Raw genomic sequence first — 22,148 nt, forward strand, 5'->3', positions numbered from 1 at the left:
TATTTTAATCGTTATTGGCTGATATTTTCAAGAGCAATTTCCACTGTTTTTTTCCCAACACAAGTGTTAGTGCAGCAATAACTAATTTAACTATAACTTAATGTATATTTCATTCAAAAGTATCTCATAATGTTCAAATGTACAAAACGAAGCATCTGATATAAATTATAAAAATAACGATCGTAAAATCATTGTCAGAATTTATAACTATGGGAATCTACATTGCATTAGACTGCACTTAGAGATAGTAAACACACACACAATTGAATCTTATTTTTTATTGTATATTTTTTTAAAAAATGGTATTATCTGTTTATATATTAGCAATGGCTCAATTAAGACTTTACTACAATTCTGGACGAGGGAATAAGAACACAGTATCTGTACAACTCAAGTGGAATAAATACCACAAGATATTTTTGTTTAACACACTATCACATTTTTCAATCTTCTGCTGATATATTCATACACTAAACACACACATATATATATATATATATATATATATATATATATATATATATATATATATATATATATATATATATATATATTGGGTGCATAAGGTATTTCAGGGCATACCTTTTTTGGGTCATTGTTGCATTTTTTGCTAACTCTGTATAATCTTTGTTTCAGAAAATAATAATGGCAGACCCTCAGCTTACTCAAAAAATGAAGAGGTATGCTGTTATTGTGATTATAAAGGCTGAGCATAGCGATTTAGAAATATTTACAAAGTTTGTAAGGAGTTAGATACTAAAGATGGAAACATCACCAGTATCAAAGCATAAAGAGCATTCTAAATGTTCTGAAATCATCAGACCACCTGAATTTATCTAGCAAGTTCAACAGACCATTAATTACAATCCCAGAAAGTCCACGAGGTCAATTGCAAAAGATCTCCATGTGTCAGAAGGAACAGTCAGAAATGTTGCCCATAAAGACATCAGATATAAGTCTTATATGATGAGGAAAGGCCAATTTGTCAGAAAAGGTAAAAGAAAATCACTACATCAGATCTAAAAGGCTCTTAAACAAACTGAAAAATCCAGCAGAAGAAGATTTGATTTGGTTTTTCTCAAATGAAAAAAGCTTTGACCAATAACAAAAAGTTAACAGAAGAAATGACAGATGGTTACGTGCAGACCTTTCTGAAGTTCCAAGTGTTATGCATACAAAATTTCCTTCAACTGTCATGATTTTAGGGGTTGTTAGCAATGAAGGACATGTAATGTCTCCTTACTTCTTTCCACACAGCCTTAGAGTTAACTCTGCTGCTTACATTGAGGTCCTGGAAATAATTGTTAAACCCTGGATAGACGGTGTATGCAATGGAAGGTCATATGTGTTTCAGTAAGACTCTGCACTATCACACATGGCTCTAGTAACACAGAAATGGATGGCTAAAAATTTTCATGATCACATAAACCTTAACATTTGGCCTCCTAATTCCCCACATCCGAATCCATTGGATTATTACATGTGGAGCATTGTTGAGAGAGAGGTCAATGAACACGTCCATAACACCAAAGATTCTTTGAAAGCTGCCATAGTCAGAGTAATGTCCAAAATGAACCAGGAGTATTTGATTCAAGCATGTAGATGATTTACATCTCATATAGAAGCAGTTGTTGAAGTTGAAGCCTTATTGAATAATATTATAGAAAAGAAGGTTTATTTTTATCCTCATAGCATTTTTTGGTGAATAAAGTTATTTTCTGTTATTATATATCTGGGGTTTTTTTTATAAACTTAAATCTGTCCTCAAATATCTTACACATCCTGTATATATATTTATGCACTTTACACACACATACACACACACACACACATCCAGTGTCTGAATCCATGTTGTGAAGTAAACTTCATTAAACTCACCTATGTCTATTACACAAATACAATAAGAAATTTAGGGTATAATTTTATAAAATAAAACATTTATAAAATAAAACATTTATAAAATAAAACATTACAATAGTGTTTACAGTGACTCACTGCTGCTATCAAAACAATAACATCATTCAAACAATTGCCTGATTGGTCTTTGTTCATACCATTTGTTATAAATTTATCCAAGCATAAATCTACAATCTACATTCCATAAACTTTGCAATGATTTCTTAGGCCTGCACATTTCAAGAGAAGAATATGGTCCATTGCATTGATTGACTATATATTGTTGATATTTATTTTATCAAGCTTAGAGAAATAAAATAAAAGTCAGGGCAATGGCACAACTAGAACTCAGAGTATAGAAGGAATGGAACTAAATATTGAAATACATTTTCTTCAAGACTAACTTTTCGGGTATGTCACTGTATTAAAAACTGACAGAAATGGCAATTATTAACAATTATTAGATTGCATTATTTCAGTGACTGTTGAGAAGACTGCAACTGTTTCAATATAAACAGATTTTGTTTGTCATAACTGGAGGAACAATAGTTCCCAATACTCTTTTTAGGGTGCCTGAAATTGGAAAGGAGGAAGTTATTCTCAGACTGAAAATCTAGCTTGACTGCTGCAGTATAGATCTCACATCTATTAGTTGTCTAATGGGTATATTGAACCAAGTAAAAGATTTAACTTGCCATCCATAAATTTGGAAGATCCATCAGATAGGATTCTTCTGTATTTCCATGTATTATATTTAACTTGCAAAACTTTGGATGCTCTGAGGCTATAGTAGAAGACACTTGCCCAAGGTGCCGTGCAGCAGGATTGAACATGAAATGATGTAGTCATAAAGCAAAATTCTTAACTGCATAGTTATACCTGCACCCATTAAATAATATAAGGAAAAATAGAAATAAACATAGATGAATGTGAAATATTGCTTTTATAGAAAGGTATAATTCAATAAGAGGTAAGATATATTGCTGAAATAAAAATATATTTTACAATAAATTAGACTTCACAAAAGAAAGAATAGTAAATATATATTTTTTATTTATTTTATTTATTTATTAATTTTTTTCTTAGCTATGTCTCAAGAAATTAGATATTTAAATGATGCTCATGACCTGAAGAAATAAATAAAGGTATTATGAATACACTTACCATTGTACCACTGAGAATGGATGATTGTCAGTCCTGAACCACAGCAGTTCTCCTCTGGTATACTCTCCATTGTTTAAGTTGGTCATATCCCAGAGCAAACACCAGTAAATCCAGAAATTTGTTAGGGGCATGTAAACTTCATACCCGGTTTTGATTTTGTTTTTGTTTTTTGTTTTTTTCACTGTTTTCTTAGCTTCAGTTTACAAATAGTCTAACACACTTTCCACTTTAGCCTGAAGTAGATAAATAAAAGAAAATGACAGAACAATCTAAGATACTGAGGGGAAAATATGAAAAATAATTACAAAGTAAAAATTATTGTAGGACTTCTCCCCTTTGAATAAGAACAAAAGTGTGGGGGCGGGAGACAGCAACTTATCAAAGTTTAGTTTTGTTGCCAAATTGTGTGTGTGTGTGTGTGTGCATGGCAATTTGTTTAGAAGTTCACTTTATAGCCATGAGGTCCGAGGTTCATCAACCTCACAGTTTAGCAGCTCTGGACAATATGTCTGTATTGCAGACTCAAGTCACTCCAGATTTAGTGATTGAAACTGAATAAACAAGAATTGTGGAAGATTGTTAGAGGAACTGTACCTTTAATTCAAAATGTCAGTCCTGATAGATTCTGTGTGATGCTAATTCTGCCTGAGGATTATATTAAGGACATATATGAGCAGAGCATACTGGCCACTAATACTGTAATTTGATGTGTAAGCAAGCTCAGTTGATCAAACAACTGGAATCCTGATTGCCATAACCAGCAGAGCAGATATTGTGTATATGGAAACATACATATTCACATGTGTGTGTGTATATTGTATGCATATGTGCACACATACACATGTGTGAGAGTGTATGAAGGTAAGCAAATGAAGATAAATTGTTATCAAAACATTCCACAGTAATAGACCTTGGTATCAGAACACTCATTGTAACTGAAATTTATAAGACAACTTTACAGGATAACACTAATAAAATTGGTGTTGTAAGACCAAATAAAATTTATGTTAGTTTAACTTGATTTAATAATTCTTTTCAAGGTGAAATAGTGTCCTGTCAGTTGAGCAAGTGGATTCTAGGTTGATATGAAGTATGTTTAACTTCTTCTAGAGAGCATGGATTTGCTATATTTGAGAAACATTCTTTGATTTAATCAATGAACATTTCAATGTCTCCGGAAAATATGAGAAAAGGTAAAAAACTGAAATACTTCTCCATGAACTTATCCAAATTTGCATAATTTATTCATTTTTTTTCCAGGAGAGAAATCAAAACTAAGATAGAAACAATAATCCAAATATACATATGTATAAATCATAAGCTTTAACATGAATCTATACATTCAACAAAATATCAATTCTACAGGTGTTATAATATAATTCTTAAAGCACTATACAATGGTGTTTGTATAGATGACTTTACACATGGAAGTGTCAAAACTTTTAGTGATACTGGTGCATTAATACCTTTTAACAGTGTAGAAAAATACCAATTAAGATATCCAACAAATGCAAACAGCAGAGCTGATATAATTATCTGGAATACAACAAGATTGTTTCTTATACACTTTCAGCTTATATAACCAGATTACAGATTGATATTGGCACCTATAATCATTGGTACTTTTGATATATTACGTAGTGTTTACAAAGAAAACTGAAGAAGCTGAGATTCCTGCCTAGGTAGAACAAACCACATCAGATTTCAGAAATGTTAACCTATTGTTAGAACACTAAAAGTATTTTCCTTAAAGTTCTACTAAGCTGCTGCCTGACTTTTCTCTTTTGGGTAGAGATTAACTCTTTAGTGATAGTAAACTTTAAAGAGTTCTTAAAAATAAGAGAACATACATGATAATACATTCATTGATGTTTGTTTAGGTGTGTATTGAGTAAATAGATGATTGGATTGAACAAGTATTACAAACTCAATAATGGTTTATATAAATAGATTATAAATTTTAAAAAATCCATTGATTATATGAAATGCATAATATTGTAATAGGACAAGTTTCATATTGAATTAAATTATTTCTGTTAAAGTATTGACCTTGAAATGTCATTTGATGAATATTTGAGGATGGTTGCTGAAAGCAAATTTAATGTAAGTCATTCAAAAATGAAAGACAATAAATGATCAACAACTTGAAATAAAGTTAAGAAAAATAGCGTCATATAATAAAACAGTTACTTAAAGATGATGATAATATATTTAAAGCAGAGCACAGCATCCTGAACAATGAGAATGATAAAGTATATAAGAGATTGCTATAACAATCTTAGAAAACATTAGTTTATCTTCTAAACTAACCACAGAAAGGACAGAGGTATCTAACAAAAATTCTGAAAATGTGTGTGTACAGAGAGATAGAGAGAGATCTCAATATAGAAATAGTACATAATAGGCAAAAGCAAACATGCTTTCACATCACTTTTACAGTGATTTCTCAAACATCATCTAAAAATATTAATTCTTGTATTAAACTTTCTCTTGGAATGCCTATGTTGATAAAAGATATGGAAAATTAGGTTGGATATTTATAGAAAATTAGTATAATTATTAAACTCTATGAAAAATTCAAACAATTTGCAATTTAATTTCTTACCAAATATGATTTACGAGAAAAATGTAAATGATTTATGGTAATTTGAAATGAAAAACATGAGCAAATGTTCAATGAAGGGACAAACTCTATATTTGTTGCTTAGGGCCTTTACTATCTCATCTTCTTAAATATAACAGAGCTGCAGCTTATGATGTTTAATATCATATGCATTAAAATCTTAACAGTTGATTCATAGCTTAAATAGAAGTTAATAACTAGAGTTGAATATTTTGTGGTAGGTTGCAAAATCAGAAACACTAGTTAAATGAAAATGTATTTAAAAAATGTATATATAATTTGCAATTTTAATGCAATGTTAAAGTTCATAAATAGAAAAATAGCATTAACATAACATAATTTCTTGGGTGAGCAACCCACCATATAACATATACATGTGCGACTATTTTAGAGAGAGAGACAGATGTAAGCATATATTGAAGTGACACAATGGAAGTGGAATATTGGAAAGTTTGACTAAGATATAAATCACATAGTTACAAGCTACCTATAAATATCAACAAAATATGAGTAGCCATAATGTATAACTTGTATAATGACAGAAATGTATAATGCAATTTGTAAGAAGTATAACACCCAAATTAGATATATATGTATACATAGCAATGAAATTGTTATTAAACGCACACACACACACACACATATAGGAATGTATATTATGAAAAGTCTCTCTCTCTCTCTCATACACACACACACACACACCACAAATATACAGTGATTGCTAGTAAGATGAAACTTTGAAGCCACTGTCAAACTTTGCTTCATAAAAGTTTATGAAAAAGTTATCAACGATGGATTTAGAGTACAGATAATTTAATTCATTTAGCTGTAAGTAAAAGTTTCCATGATAGGGAAGCACCTGTTGTGTCAGTTGGCCAAAGAGGCCACATAGCCACTTTATCTATTTGGAGATAAAAATATAGCTTATGGATATTTATAGTCACTACATATAACAACTTAATAAACCAGTAGGTGATATTTACATAATGGTAATTTTGTTGCCAAGGTAGTGAATTAATCAAATAACGATGTACTAAACAGCATATTATGGAAAATTGGAAATGTATAGTAAGGTATGATATATATATATATATATATATATATGTGTGTGTGTGTGTGTGTGTGTGTGTGTGTGTGTGTGTGTGTGTGTGTGATTTATCTTTTACTTCTTTCAGTCATTTAACTGCAGCTATGCTGGGGCACTGCCTTGAAAGGTTTTAGTTAAATAAATAGACCCCAGAAATTATTTATTTATCTATTTTAAAAATATTTATTCTATCAGTGTCTTTTGCTGAACTGCTAAGTTATGGGAATGTAAAAACATGAATGCTGGTTATCAAGTGGTGGAAGGGAACAAACACAGACACAAACAGAGACACACACACACACATATATTATAATATATATATATATATATATATATATATATATATATATATATATATATATCCTTGTTTTAGAATAGGTACTCTACATTGCTGCATGATTTAAGCAGCAACTAAAAAGGTTTGTGACAGAAACGTTATCTAATCCATTCCACTATGGTAAAGCAGATATAAAATACAACTTAAACAAAGTTATCTGTTGCATCAACAATGATTGTGACAGAAAAAAATACCACATACAATAGCGCTAAACACTAACCTCCTACATCCAACCACTTAGAAACTTGATTCAAAGAAAATGTAAAAATAGCACAAAAGCCTTGTGAGTGGATTCGGTAGACAGAAATTGAAATAAGCCTGTTGTGTGTGTGTGTGTGTGTGTGTGTGTGTGTGTGTGTGTGTATGTATGTATGTATGTATGTGTGTGTGTCTCTTTGTGCCTGTGTTTGTTTCCCATCACTGCTTGACAACAAGTATTGGTATGCTTACATGGTTCAGCAAAAGAGACTGATATAATAAGTACCAGCCTTGGAAAAAATCAAGTACTGGAGTCAATTCATTTGACTCTAAATTCTTCAAGGTGGTGCCCCAGCATGGCTGCAGTCTAATGACTGAAACAAGTAAAAGATAAAAGATAATGACAGATTATGCAGTAAATTTATTAAACTCCAAGAAAACTTTTGTTGTACATTTTACTACATGAATGCATAAAGTAAAGTGAAAATTATAATTAGATGCAAATATCTACTGGCAATGTAAAAAAAAAAAAAAAAAAATTCTGTAATTTTTTTTATTCCTCACTGTAGCCATCGATATATAATATGATATATAATATTAAATTAGAACCCGAAGATGACAGATTGGCTTGCATGTTATGAATGCTAAATGTGAAAGTTTTATTGATGAACATTACTGAACCTCAATATATTGAGTAGAAAAATTTCATTAGCATAAAAAGAAAAAAAAGGAAAGGACTCAAAGTTAGCAGTCATTTGTTGTATATAAGAATTTACACATTTAGAATAATTCAGATAACTCTTAAGATTGAACTAGTGAAGTCAGAGGCTATATAAGATGGCAATCTTGATGTATTAGAGAAATAGGGACACATAATCAATTTCTTATAAAAGGTTATGAGTAACAGGTTTCCTATTGTATCAAGAACGTAGAAATGATAATAGAAATGGCTCACTTTGAAATAGGGGATTTTATAATGTGTAATTTAGATGCGTGGATAACATATTTAGTAGTGATGTATAAAGAGTGAAGCTTGAAACAGAATGAACATAAAATATCATATATTGAGAATGCCATGTTAATCTGAACAAGGTTGAGATGAGATAATGTTGCAGAGTATTAGAGGTATCAGGTGTTGTTTATATGGCTGTGATGATAATAGAAGATGAGAAATTGATTGTAAAAGGTAGACCTCATCAAACACAGCAGCATATTCCAATGATCATGCTGATAATAATATTAACGCTATAAGGAAAAGATACAAAAAAAAAATAAATAAAATAAAATAAAATAATACCTATGTATTTTTAACAGGAAGCACAAGAAGAAATATCACAGACTCTTTGAACAAGAAAATGTACATTTGATATATTTCTAAAGAAATTCTAAAAACGGTTGCTGTGAAACCCTGCTCGGATACAGCATAAGCACTAAAATAACTATTGATTTCTGGTAAATTGCTCTTGATTATATTCATATGCGCTTGATCTCTATGGCCTACATCAGGTGGAAATTCTATAAAATCTATTGAATATATAATATATCTATTTTCATAAAGCACACCATAGTGGGTATAGAGAATACTCTGCTTTAAGACATTATCAGAAGGATTTTATGCTTTTGAGACAATTTCTAAAACTATTTCAGAGAATTGCATAACTTGGGTCTATAACATATTTTATACAGGATTCATCCAGTCAACTACAGGAATATTAAATGAAAACAAGAAAATAGGTTTACTCCATATTTGTGGCTTCTTGCCATGGCAAATTCATTATAAATAATGAATACTTTAAATTGCACAGGTGTGTGTGTGTGTGAATATATAACTGATATTCCATCGGATAAGACAATGACAAAAGTTCTAGTTGATTCAATCAGCAGAACAGCCTGCTTGTGAAATTAACATGCAAGTCGCTGAGCACTCCACAGACACATGTACTCTTTATGCAGTTCTCAGGGAGAGTCAATGTGACACAGAATGTGACAAGGCTGGCCCTTTGAAATTCAGGTACAATGCATTTTTTCCAGCTGAGTGGACTGGAGCAATGTGAAAATAAAGTGTATTGCTCCAAGGACACAACACATCGCCAGGAATTGAACTCAAGATGTTACGATCATGAGCCGAATACCCTAACCACTAAACTACACATATATATAGAACAGGCACTCCATTGAAGTCACAACCTTATGATCGTGAGCCAAATATCCTAACCACTAAGCCTTGGTATTGGTCATTGCCTCTGTGAGGCCCAACACTCAATAGGAGCTCAGCCACTTTGCCTCTATGAGGCCCAACACTCAAAAGGTGCTTCTTATGTGCCACTGACACAGGTGCCAGTTATGTGACACCAGCATCAGCCATGACTTCACTTGGCTTGACGAGTCTTCTCAAGCACTGTATATTGCCAAAGGTCTCAGTTACTAGTCATTACCTTTGAGAAACCCAATTTTCGAAGATCATGTTTCACCACCTTGTCCCATATCTTCCTGGGTTTACTTCTACCATAGGTTCCCTCCACAGTTAAATCAACACTTCTTTACACAGCAGTCCTCATATATATATATATATATATATATATATATATATATATATACACACACATGTATACAAACATACAAACACACATACACATTATATAATGTTATGTAATGCATATATAGTGTAAATACATTTTTTCTTGACACCAGCACTAGTGAGATTCCCTTGTATTATGCAAGACTTAACGGAGGATAAGAGATGGTCATTTTAAGCAAGGAGTTGTGAGAGGAAGAGGAACATGATGAGAAGATCCATAGTAATACGGGTGGATGGGGAGGCTTGAGTGGTGTCCAGGTAGATATGACAGGTAAATATGGTGGTGACAAGATGCCAGGACATACCTTCATGATAACGTTAAAAAAGGGAATATTGTATATTATATTTTCATGATACACATGTAAGATAATATACATACATATGTGCATAGATATATACTGTTGCATTTGGGATTGTCATATTTTGCCAACAAACATGCACTATGAATTTGATCTTCACTTCAGCTTCATTATTATTAACCCAGGCCTTGTGCTTATAGTAGAAAAGGATTATTATTATCATTATTATTATTATTATTATTATTATTACTACTGTAAGTATGCATGGCCTAGTGGTTAGGGTGTTGCACTGATGACCACAATATCCTAGTTTCAATTCCGAGGCCAGGTGGTGCATTGTGTTCTTGAGCAAAACACTTCATCTCACATTGCTCTGCGAACACTTCAATACCTGATGTGTGGTACACTGTGCACCAGTTTAGGCAATGTTGATTTGATAGAGTGAGCTAACACACAGCACATACACTTGATCACTATAATCAAATTATTTGTGCAGGTTGCTTATCAAGAGCTGAACACTTATATGTCATTTTCAATGTAAGAGTCCACTTGCTTCAGCAATACATATGCTAAAATTGTCATTAGTTTATTTATAAGTTTTTTTTGTCAGAATTCTTGTGTCACACATTGTGTGACCACTTCAACAACTTTCTCTCCTGGAGGACAAGACCAGAGAGAAGAGGAGACACAAATATAACAATATCTGTAAATGTAACTCAGAGTTAGGAAGGGCATCCAGCTGTAGAAACTCTGCCAAATTAGATTGGAGCCTGGTGTAGCCATCCGGTTGCACCAGTCCTCAGTCAAATCGTCCAACCCATGCTAGCATGGAAAGCAGACGTTAAAAGATGATGATGATGATGATGATGTAACAATATTTGTTTCAACACATGATAATCTTAATCTTACAAATAATTATAATAATAATCTTACATGATAATCATAGTCTTACAAAACAAATATATATATATATATATATATATATATATTATTATTATTATCATCATCATTATTAATTATTATTGAAGCTAAAACCCAAAAAATTCAATTTTGGAATTATCATTTTAAATTCTCACAACTGTCTGGCGAATGGTTATGTGAAACTCTGAGTAAGAGTTTGTGAAATTGTTTCAGCTTCAGTGCAATATCATTTACTCTATCATTGGTTACTATTTACCCCACCTTGTTAAGCAGCTATGTGCTTACATGTGTGTGTGTTACATTATATATTATGTGTATGTATATTCCTTTGTTTTATATCCCTTTCTCCATGCTTATATGAGTTAAACAAAAATGTTATCAGACTCTGTTTCACAGTCACTTGCTCTTCCTGTCACATACCTTTATTGATTTTCATGTAAGGGATCTCTTTCCACAATGCTTCAAAGCTATTAAGCAAACAGATGATTTATTAATAAGAGAACTAAGAACACCACTCATACATCACAACTTCCATAGAGCAAAATGTTGTTGTTGTTGGCACTCCGTCGCTTATGACGTTGAGGGTTCCAGTTGATCCAATCAACGGAACAGCCTGCTCATGAATTTAACGTGCAAGTGGCTGAGCACTTCACAGACACGTGTACCCTTAACGTAGTTCTCGGTGATATTCAGTGTGACACAGTGTGACAAGGCTGACCCTTTGAATTACAGGCACAACAGAAACAGGAAGAAAGAGTGAGAGAAAGTTGTGGTGGAAAAGTACAGCAGGGTTCACCACCATCCCCTGCCGGAGCCTCGTGGAGCTTTAGGTGTTTTCGCTCAATAAGTACTCACAACGCCCAGTCTGGGAATCGAAACCGCGATCCTATGACAATGAGTCCGCTGCCCTTACCACTGGGCCATTGCGCCTCCACAGAGCAAAATGTAAACAAACACAGACGTACACACAGTTAGTCAAAGAAGCCTTCCTTTAGTTTTTATAAACAGAATCCACTCACAAGACTTTGTTCACTCTGGTATAGGAGAAAACACTTGCCCACAGTGCTGTACAGCTAGATTGAACCTGAAACCAAATAATTGGAAAGCAAACATCTAAACCATACAGCTATGCCTGCACCAATGTATAGAGGTTATTTATGTGTGTGTGTGTATACATGTTGTGTAACTGAATTCTTTATATCTTAGTGAATATTTTTCCCCACATATTTTTTATTTCTATGTGTTTGGTTATCTTGCACCTAGTACACTTTTCAAAGTAACTGGCAATAAAAGAATCCAGCTGTAGAAAATAGGCCATGCTAAGCGATGGAGCAAAACAAAGTGCAACATGTTGCCCAGATGTTTTCCATCTAGGAAAGAAGTAACTCTGAATATGAATTGATTTGGTCCAAAAATTCTTGTCCAATCTGTGCTGGCATGGAAAAATAGACTTGAAATTATGATGATGGTCATCATGACGATGACTATGATAATGATGATAATAGTGATGTTCATTTTATTGAGCTAGTTGTTTAAACAGTTTTTTCTTTAAAGTTAAATTGTGAAGTTGAAAATTTTCTTATTTTTTAAAAATTTTAGATCCATATCTAGATGTAGAGATATAACACTCAAAATACAAGCAAAAAGTATTGAACTAATATGGGGATATCAATTTAACTTCTAGAAATAACCATCAAATTACCCTCAAATCAAACCCTACTGCCTTAGAAAGGAAAGAAATACGAAGAAATGTAAACTTAGATGATGCATCTTGCCAAACAAAATAAAATAATAAAATTGTAGTTGGAAAGTCTTTTTACCATAAATCTTATGGATCTGGTGAAACAACAACCACAACAACAAAAAAAGGAATAGAAATGCTATCAGTGAAGGCATAAGAGAATAAGCAGAATTATTTCTGAAGACTTGTGTTTCATTATATTGACTTCAAATTCCTTTAAGCTGGAGTTAACTTCACAGGACAAATTACTGCTCATTATGCCAGTATTATGATCAAATGATCATTAAATGATGATGATGATGATATATATACAAGGGTATCGCAAAAGGCCTGGTTGAAGGCCCAACCATCTAAGTTCTTTTACAGGTCTTGGAGAAACTGAAGGACTGCTGCAATAACTGTGTGAATCTCTGAGGGGGATATGTTGAATAAAATCATAATTAACTGATCCTCCTGTACTTTCTTTTGCTCAAAGCCAGGAACTTTTCAGCATCCCTTTGTGTGTGTGTGTGTGTGTGTGTGTGTACACACACACACACACACACACACACACACACTTATTATTCTTATACAAAAATATTGTGACTTTGACGTTTCACATACATATACAGCAATCTTTCAGTTTCCATCTACCAAATCTGCTCTCAAAACTTTGGTTGGTCCAGGGCTATAGCAGAAGACGCTTGTCACAAAATGTGGTTGAACTTGAAACCACATGGTTGTGAAGTAAAGTTCTTAATCACACAGCCCTGCTTGCACCTATAAATTGAATATCTCAATATAAACTAAAAATCTCATTATGTGACAATCAAAAGGTGCCAATTGAAACCAACAGTAACTTAACTGAAGAGATTCAAAAATTTTATGTTATTCTTTTGCTTTGTTTTAATAGGGTTGGTTAAATGGAAAAGTTTTCTGAAGTATTTTCTTTATGCAATAAATAAGTCTGAAAATAGTTTGGCTTTTGTTTTGTTTTGTTTTTTTAATTGAATCATGCAAGTGTTGTTATTGTACAATAAATAACTTGTTCTTTGGTGGTAGGCTGATTAAAATGTTATATTTTTACAGAACTACTAATAAAATATAATTTATAACCATATCTGAACTTTGAAAAATTTTCTAATTCACTATGTTCAGTTAATACTATTATTAAATCAACGCAATAAGACAAAAGAACATTAACTAGAAGCCAATATTAATATAAAAGACAATTTCACAAAAAAACAAAAACAAATAAAATATATATCAAAATAAGTGAATATTTTAAAAGGAGAGATATAATAAATCATTTTTTTCCCAAATCAAGTTTTAATTTCTCCCTTTCATATATTATGAGTTTCTTGTAAACTTTCCTACAAAGTTACTTTTATCAAAAAATAATCAGACTGGAAAAATTGTAAATTTTCTAACATTTTCATACATTTTAATTTAACAAAAAAAAATCTAACTTTTCATATTGTATAACATTTTATGCAGATCTTTCTACAATAAGACTAAAATGTAAATACAGTTAAACTCTTGGATTAAAAAACCCCAATATAACAGATTCCAGATATAATAAACCAGACACAAATACATAAAATCATTGATAAATGATTTTAAAATATTGAAAAAAAATTAACTGAGTGGAGTGGCTCGAGTGATCTGAATAAATGAAGAGAGAAAAACAAAAGAACTGTTCCACTGAACAGAAGCAGTAAAAATAAAAACAGCAAAGAGAAATATAAGGAGAAAATAAGAAATTGTACTGGAGTGGCTGGGAAAACAGGATAAAGGATGACCAGAATAATAGAGAGAAAGGTTATATGTCTGTGTATGAGGGAGGGAGGGAGAGAGGGGGAAAGAGAGCTAAGAGAAAAGCGATGTATTAAATGAGGCCTTCACAGAAAGTATTGAAAGAGTCATGGAACTGAAAGACTGCTGTAAGAAAATAGAGATCTAAATGGTGTCATCTCATAGTATCAGATCAGTCTTGATCAAACAAACCTATGTTTAAAGATATTCTATCCATGACCATCCAGTACTGTATGCCTATTTATAAGTGACTTCTCCAATATATTCTTTGCTTTTCTAAGATGGTAGGTTGTGATTTGAAAGAGATTTAGCTTTTTCTAGCACATCAGTCACATAGGGATTCCCTCTGTGGCTCAATACAGAGAAATCAAGTGGAAAGACAGAAGCCTGTGATTGTCGAGTTTAAAGAAAATTAAAGAAAGGGTGGAGGATGTGGAAGATGTTTTAAAAGAGTTAGAGCAAATGCTATATATATATATATATATATATATATCTGTATGTACTGAAATGTATTTGTGTGTGTGCTTGAGAAATAGAGAGAGGAAGAAAGAGAGAGAGAGAGAATGAGAGAGGGAGGGAGGGAGGGAGAGAGAGAGATTGTGCATATTTCATATAGCATTTGTTTTGGGTAGCACCAAATAGAATTTCTCATAGCCCTCAGTCTTCCTCAAACTGTTGTGTGGTCCAGTTATACACAGAATATCACTAAGATTTCTGAATAAGGACTTTATTTTCATAAACGTTTGCAATCATTGAAATTCAAACTGACACCAAGTGACAGAGAAGTCTAAACAATAGATGTAAAGTTAAGTGACAGAGGAATTACAGCTAACAGATAAATTAAAACAAGGCATCTTGGTACCTGTGTTTGTAAAACTTACAGTACAAAAAAGAAGTTTCTGACATATGCAAATCAAAGTCTAAATTACAACAGATTTTCTTTAAAATGTGACTTTGTTGTAGGGGGGAGTACAAAACAGATGAAAGTCAGACAAGAAACAACCAAAGAAATTGTGTATACATGGATTTATCAGTAGAGGTCTACTGATGATAATGTATGTAGTCTTGCGTTGAAATCTGCATGTGAAATTCTTAGAAAATACATGAAACTTAATATTGAGGCAAGTGATAGGTAGCTGTGGCAGCTTAGAAAAGGCATAGCATTGTGAAGAAAAAAACTAGTGTTAAATCTTGAAGTGCAAGCACTTTACCAGTGGAGTGATTTGAAATAAATGAATTTACTAAAGGTATTATATAATAAGGGAATAATATAAAAGCACTATTTTATCATAAGGTTACAATACACACACCCCTACCATCCTTGAAGAGCATGCAATGCTACATAACTATGTCATTATCATATCTGGTTATCTAATATCCAGTGTGAAACTCATTGGTAAGATTGGTTGAAATCGATCTATGATTCAGTACACTTTGATGAATATATATCTATATACACACACACACACACACACACACGAGAGAGAAAAGAGATAGATAGATTGATGTGAATGTGTAAGAGTTGCCATGTTAAAGAATACTGTTCCTCTCATCATATTTCCACTTGTGGTCAATAAGATTTTTTTCTATCTTTTTATAACAGATGCTACTCCAATAAATTCCTTTTGTTTCAGCTTTACTTAGTTATCATCATACATGTCAATAAATTTACCTCAACTAATACATCAAGTGACATGACCATAAATCAAACCAGATCATCAGGTGTTTACATACATTTATCCCACTGTTTAATACATATTTATCCTGAGCTTAAGAAAAACAGTGATCAATGATATTAACACTGTTTCAGTTACAAAGCAAATTTTAAAAAAGAAATTATTAAAATTAATAATTAACACTTGTACTAAATGATAAATTATTTGCATAGAGGTGATAAAATATCTAATTTTACATTATAAAACAATATAGAAACATTTCGTGATTCTTATCTTTTAATATAGTTTCAGCTTGTTTTAGAAGAAACCAATATTATTTTAACTTCTGTAAGTTTGATAAACTGCAACATAAATGTATTACATTTATTTTAATTCATTTTTATGTCAGTCAATATAGTTATTTAACTGTAGAATGTTATCTTACATAGACTGGATGTTATAGTTATTGCAATTGTTATCTTTCAATATGATGTCTGAAGAAAATTTCATTTAAAATGCTTGGTTTGGAGAAAAAATAATAGAGCATATGCAACTGACATGAATTCTAAGAGCTAGAATAGCTGATTCTGTTTGCCATCATAAAGATCAATTCAAAATTGATTCAATTCACCACAGTCTGAAGGAAAACAAAATTGCAATCAAATAAGATGAGACTAACTAAAAACGAAATCAATTTACCAATACTGCAAGATAATAATACACGAAAAATCATTAAGTCATGGACCAGGAACTAGAAATTTGTAGTAGTATAACATTTTATAGAAAGCTTCTAACAAAGTTATTTTCCTTATTACCTCTGATAGTACACCATCACATACTAAGCTTTGAAAAATTAAGGAAGTGCACAATTTGTTAAAATCAATCTTATATCAGGAGTAAATGAAAGGTATTTAAAAAAAAGGGATTCCATTCAAGGGTATCTTAGCAGCATTATAGGCCCCTGGTAAAAACATTTCAATGGAGCCATATAACGTGTTAAGGTTACCTCTACAGATATTCTATACGTGTTATAGCCAGCTCTGATTTGCTGATGCGAAATGTCATAACAAAAATCAGTGCTGGCTATAATTTCTATAGAATATCTGTAGAAATAACCTTTACAAGTGAGGTAAAGTGCACTGCTAATAAAGTAGGACATGGTATTGACTTATAAAAACATTTAATATATTTTATAGTATATAGTTATTGACAGTAAGCCACAACATTCATAGATACATAGATCAGAACTGGGTCTTTAAGCATGTGAGGTTCTTGGACCTCACATGTGCCTAAGTCTTTAGGTAGCACTAATTCTAATGCTTTAATGACATTGACAGTCCCCATCAGTTTTACACCTGCATTTTTGAAGCTGGCGAGCATTGAACAAGCCCTCTAAAAGCTGTATTCTGTGGTTGAGTGTCGTTTTTGATGCCATTCTTATTTGTTTCCAAGTAAGTTACTACATTCTACTAGTCTTCACACATGGAACAACTGAGATATAGAACATATAGTTTATGTAGCAGGATATAAATGTGTATATCTTGTGAGCATGAGTATTGGTTTTATGTCTTTGTATTGACACTATTTGTGTAGTGGTGTCATTTACATAAACTGTAAATACACACACACACACACACACACACACACACACAAATATTTATATATATATATATATATATATATATATATATATACACACACACACATCATCATCATCATCATTTAACGTCCGCTTTCTATGCTAGCAGGGGTTGGACGATTTGACTGAGGACTGGCGAACCAGATGACTGCACCAGGCTCCAATATTATCTGGCAGAGTTCCTAACACCAACCATTCTGAGAGTGTAGTGGGTGCTTTTACGTGTCACCAGCACAAGGCATATACATGCATACACACACACAAACAAATGCATGTGCATATAGACCCTTGTTTTGATATCACAGGATGTTTGTAAATGAGTGTCATCATCAGACAAGCAACGTTGTTCACTTTTAGTTTTCTGTTAAAAATATAAGCCTGGCCATGGGAAATATTAACTTACTTGGCAAAAAAGTGAAGATTGGCAATAGAAACATATTCCTGATATTCTAATAAAGAAATTCTGCCTCAACAAATTCTATCTGACCCATGCAATGCAAGCATGGAAAAGTGGATGCTAAATAATGATATATATATATATATATATATATATATATATAAGAATTGGATGCGATATGATGGCTTGGCCATCTCTCCCCAGTTCTTATATTAATCATTAAATCCAGAAATACAACAACACGAGGGATAACGGTAACAACAGATCAATAGTTTATTCTAGGTTGGTGTAGAGCCATTTCGTTCCTGGGTGAATAGGCATGCCGCTAGAATATCAAAGAAGCTTCGACCACATGTTGGGATCGAGTTGTCAGACAGCCTGAAAGAACGACCTGTCACGACGTCTGCTGGATGGAAAAGAGATACGTGTTGTCGCCACCACTGCTAGAGAGAAAAGAGGTCGGACGCTATTGCTTTCTCTCCACCTGTTGCATTGCGCATGTGTGCTCGGGTACTTCCGCTGACGGCAAGTCCCTTGCACATGAGCAATGGCACTTTCCAAGATGGCGGCCAAATGGCGGCCACTCGCGCCACTACATATATATATATATTGGGATTAATTGATATGCGGGTACTCTATTTCAGATAATACAAAAATAACCTAATGAGGATATCTGCCAGTAAACTCCTGGTATCAGTTTGCACATCACGAAATAATACTTAAAGGATATAACCAAAATTACCAGCAGGGTATATAATATACTTCATTAATTATATCCTACTTTAGTTAATACTTATATTTATTAAATATGAAGGAGCTACACGTGTTTCAGTATTGGAATATTCCAGTATATATGCATATACACAACTGTATACCTCTATATATACACATATATAAATACATATATGCAATCGTCAGATTTACAATTATTCCAACACATCTTCAGGTTCTATTTCAAAATATTTTATATCTAATTTTACATCCCTTTAAAAATAAGCAATACAATTAAGCATTAAAGATTAAAATTTAAGAATAAAAATTATACTTTGTAATATTAAGAATTAAAATTTATAAATTATACATTATAAATATGAATTAGTATACATATGAATCATGTAAAATCAAGTGTGTTTCAAATACAGAAGTGTGAGATGTAAGATTAAACATCAGAATAAAAATGTCTGTGTTTAAATGTGATATATAATAAGAAAAATTCAAATACATATCTTCCTTTTTTTGCTGGTGCTAAAATGGTGATTTGAGGAAGAAGATAGCAGGGAACTATGGGTATTTATTACAAAATCGATGACGTCACTGAGATATACCAACCTTCTAGACCCAGGATTACCCCGAAGGACCATAAACCACATTTTCATTCAGATCCAAAAGTGCAGCTTATTTGTCCTTGTAAGTCAGACACTGGGAAACTTAGTAAACGTATTTTGGATATATACCTTAATGTCCTTAAATCAAAAATTAAATTCCACCTATGGTTAAACACACTGGGAACTATTAAATGGTTTCAATGTCTAAGTGACAAGAAGAAATCAAAATTCATCCAGTTTGACACTGATAGCTATTATCAATCGATTAGTCCTATTCTACTTAATTTTGCAAAGAATAGGACTAAACTATCAATGAAGGAAATAAAAGTTGTACTTAAGGCAAAGTCACCAAGGAAAATTTTAGACTAGAAAGGACACCAAATTGCTTTGATATACAAATATATATATATATATATATATATATATATATATATATATATATATATATATATATATATATATATATATATATATGTTTATATATATCTATAAATATATATATATTTATAAATTTATATTTCTATCTACCAAATTTCACTCACAAAACATCGGACATACTCAGACTATAATAAGAAACAATTGCCCAAGGTGTCATGCAGTGACATCAAACTTAAATCCTTGTAGCAGACTTCGTAACTACAAAAACCAAAACTGCATTAATTCTTAATGATTCCTAATTTTCTAAACACACAACTTAAGGGGGAAGACAGACAAACAACACACAAAAGCTTTAACTAACACATTTGTTCACTGAAGGTTTATTTTTGTACACGGACACCATAGTAGAATGAAAATTTTATTCAATAATTCACGCAAAACACGGTACAGTATGTGTGTACATATATAACTGTATAACTATGGCTGAGAAGTCGGCTTCAAAAACATGTAGATTCACTTTTGATTCCACTGCAAACCAACTTAACCTGCAACTGACCAACACCTTATGAATGGAATGTGGTAGATGAAATCAATATAACAGCTCTGTGTGTTTGTATATCTTGTGATGTATATTGAAAGAGGATGCCAAAATACATCACAACAATTTTGGTTTCTTGGTGATGTGAAAAGAAAACTGTTATCTTTTGAATGGAGGTTCTCGTTGATACTTATTCTGTATATTGATTCACAGACACTGTCTTGTCAGTCTAGCAATTAGAAATCCAGTGAAACAGTGATTGGCTCATTGGAAACTTCTAACCAGCAATGCAATCCTAATATTACATTACAATCACAAATTGCAATATAAAAATAAAAGAAATAAGTATAATTTGTACTACTTCTATGTTCAAGTTATTTTTACTTGTTTCCCAAAGTAAACATTTAGTTAATGTTTTGCATTTGTGCTATGATTTTCATCTTTAACACATTGTCATCATTTAACATCCATTTTCCATTCCAGCATGGCTTGGATGGTTTGACCAGAGCTGGTAAGGCCAGAGGTTGCACCAGGCTCCATTGTCTGTTCTAGCATGGTTTCTACAGCTGGATGCCCTTCCTGATGTCAACTACTCTATAGAGTATATTGGGTGCACCAGCACGAGTACTCTTATATGGCACCAGCACCTGGCTAGAATTTTTTTACAGAGGGAGTAGCTCATTACATTGGCCCCAGTACTTAGCTAGTACTTATTTTATTGACTCTGGAATGAAGAAAGGCAAAGTTGATCTTGGTGGAATTTGAATTTAGAATGTAAAGGCAGTCAATAAATTAAGTACCAGTTGCATACTGGAGTCAATCTAATTGACTGGTCCCCTCCTCCAAGATTTCAGGCCCTGTGCCTAGAGTAGAAAACGTAGCAAACTAAATAATGTGAAGAATTTTTTCCATTTCTCAACTAATTTCATCAATCTCCTAAATCCTTGCATTTATATAACAAACTTTAATTCATGCTGTGTACAATTAATATATTTTTAATTTATGAAGGCAGTAAGCTAGGAGACTCATTAGCACACCAGACAAAATGTTAAGCAGCATTTCTTCTCACTCTACAATCTGAGTTGACTTTGTTTTTCAAAATAGTTACCAGCTGAGTACAGGACTCAACGTAATCAACTAGCTCCCTACTCTCAAAGTTCAAACCTTGTGCCTGTAGAGGAAAGAATATATTTCTGATTTATAAGATTTCATTTCAAGAAAACTGTAAATAATTGTGCTAATGACAAGTTTATCAGACTGTAACATTAGAATTTGGTAAATTTCATAGGCTTTTGATTTGGAACGAGAAGGTTAACAATGGGTAATCATAATGGAATGCTCACAGTTAGTTAATGCTATGATTTATATTTCAGTTTTTTTTTTGTTATTTTCGCTGCAACTCTGAAGAAACAAAACAAAAAAAAAGATGTAGAAATATTTTTCATTTTCATTAATGACATGAAATATTTTCAATCTTCATGCACATTTTATTCAGAAAACCACTGATAACTTGCGGCATTAAACATTTGCTATTTAAAACATGGTTCTTTAAACACCACCTAGTGTGCATACACTTCT

General features: G+C 32.2%; 1 protein-coding gene across 4 annotated transcripts in view; it reads right to left on the reverse strand.

The window, feature by feature from the left end:
• Positions 1–3,116: 3,116 nt before the first annotated feature.
• The window catches only part of LOC149136630 (uncharacterized), a 469,724-nt gene continuing 450,692 nt past the window's right edge, over positions 3,117–22,148 (reverse strand). For 2 of the 4 annotated variants that reach the window (XM_089349365.1, XM_089349367.1), the window contains exons 3-4: positions 7,558–7,679; positions 3,117–3,293 (exon numbers count right to left, since the gene is read on the reverse strand). In XM_089349365.1, the coding sequence (XP_089205491.1) occupies positions 3,261–3,293; positions 7,558–7,679 (155 nt within the window). In that variant the 3' untranslated portion in view covers positions 3,117–3,260. The remainder of the gene's footprint in view (positions 3,294–7,557; positions 7,680–22,148) is intronic. The other 2 variants (XM_089349366.1, XM_089349368.1) reach the window with 1 other exon arrangement.

Source organism: Octopus bimaculoides, chromosome 3, assembly GCF_046866305.1.
Source record: "Octopus bimaculoides isolate indiv1 chromosome 3, ASM4686630v1, whole genome shotgun sequence".
Taxonomy (NCBI): domain Eukaryota; kingdom Metazoa; phylum Mollusca; class Cephalopoda; order Octopoda; family Octopodidae; genus Octopus; species Octopus bimaculoides.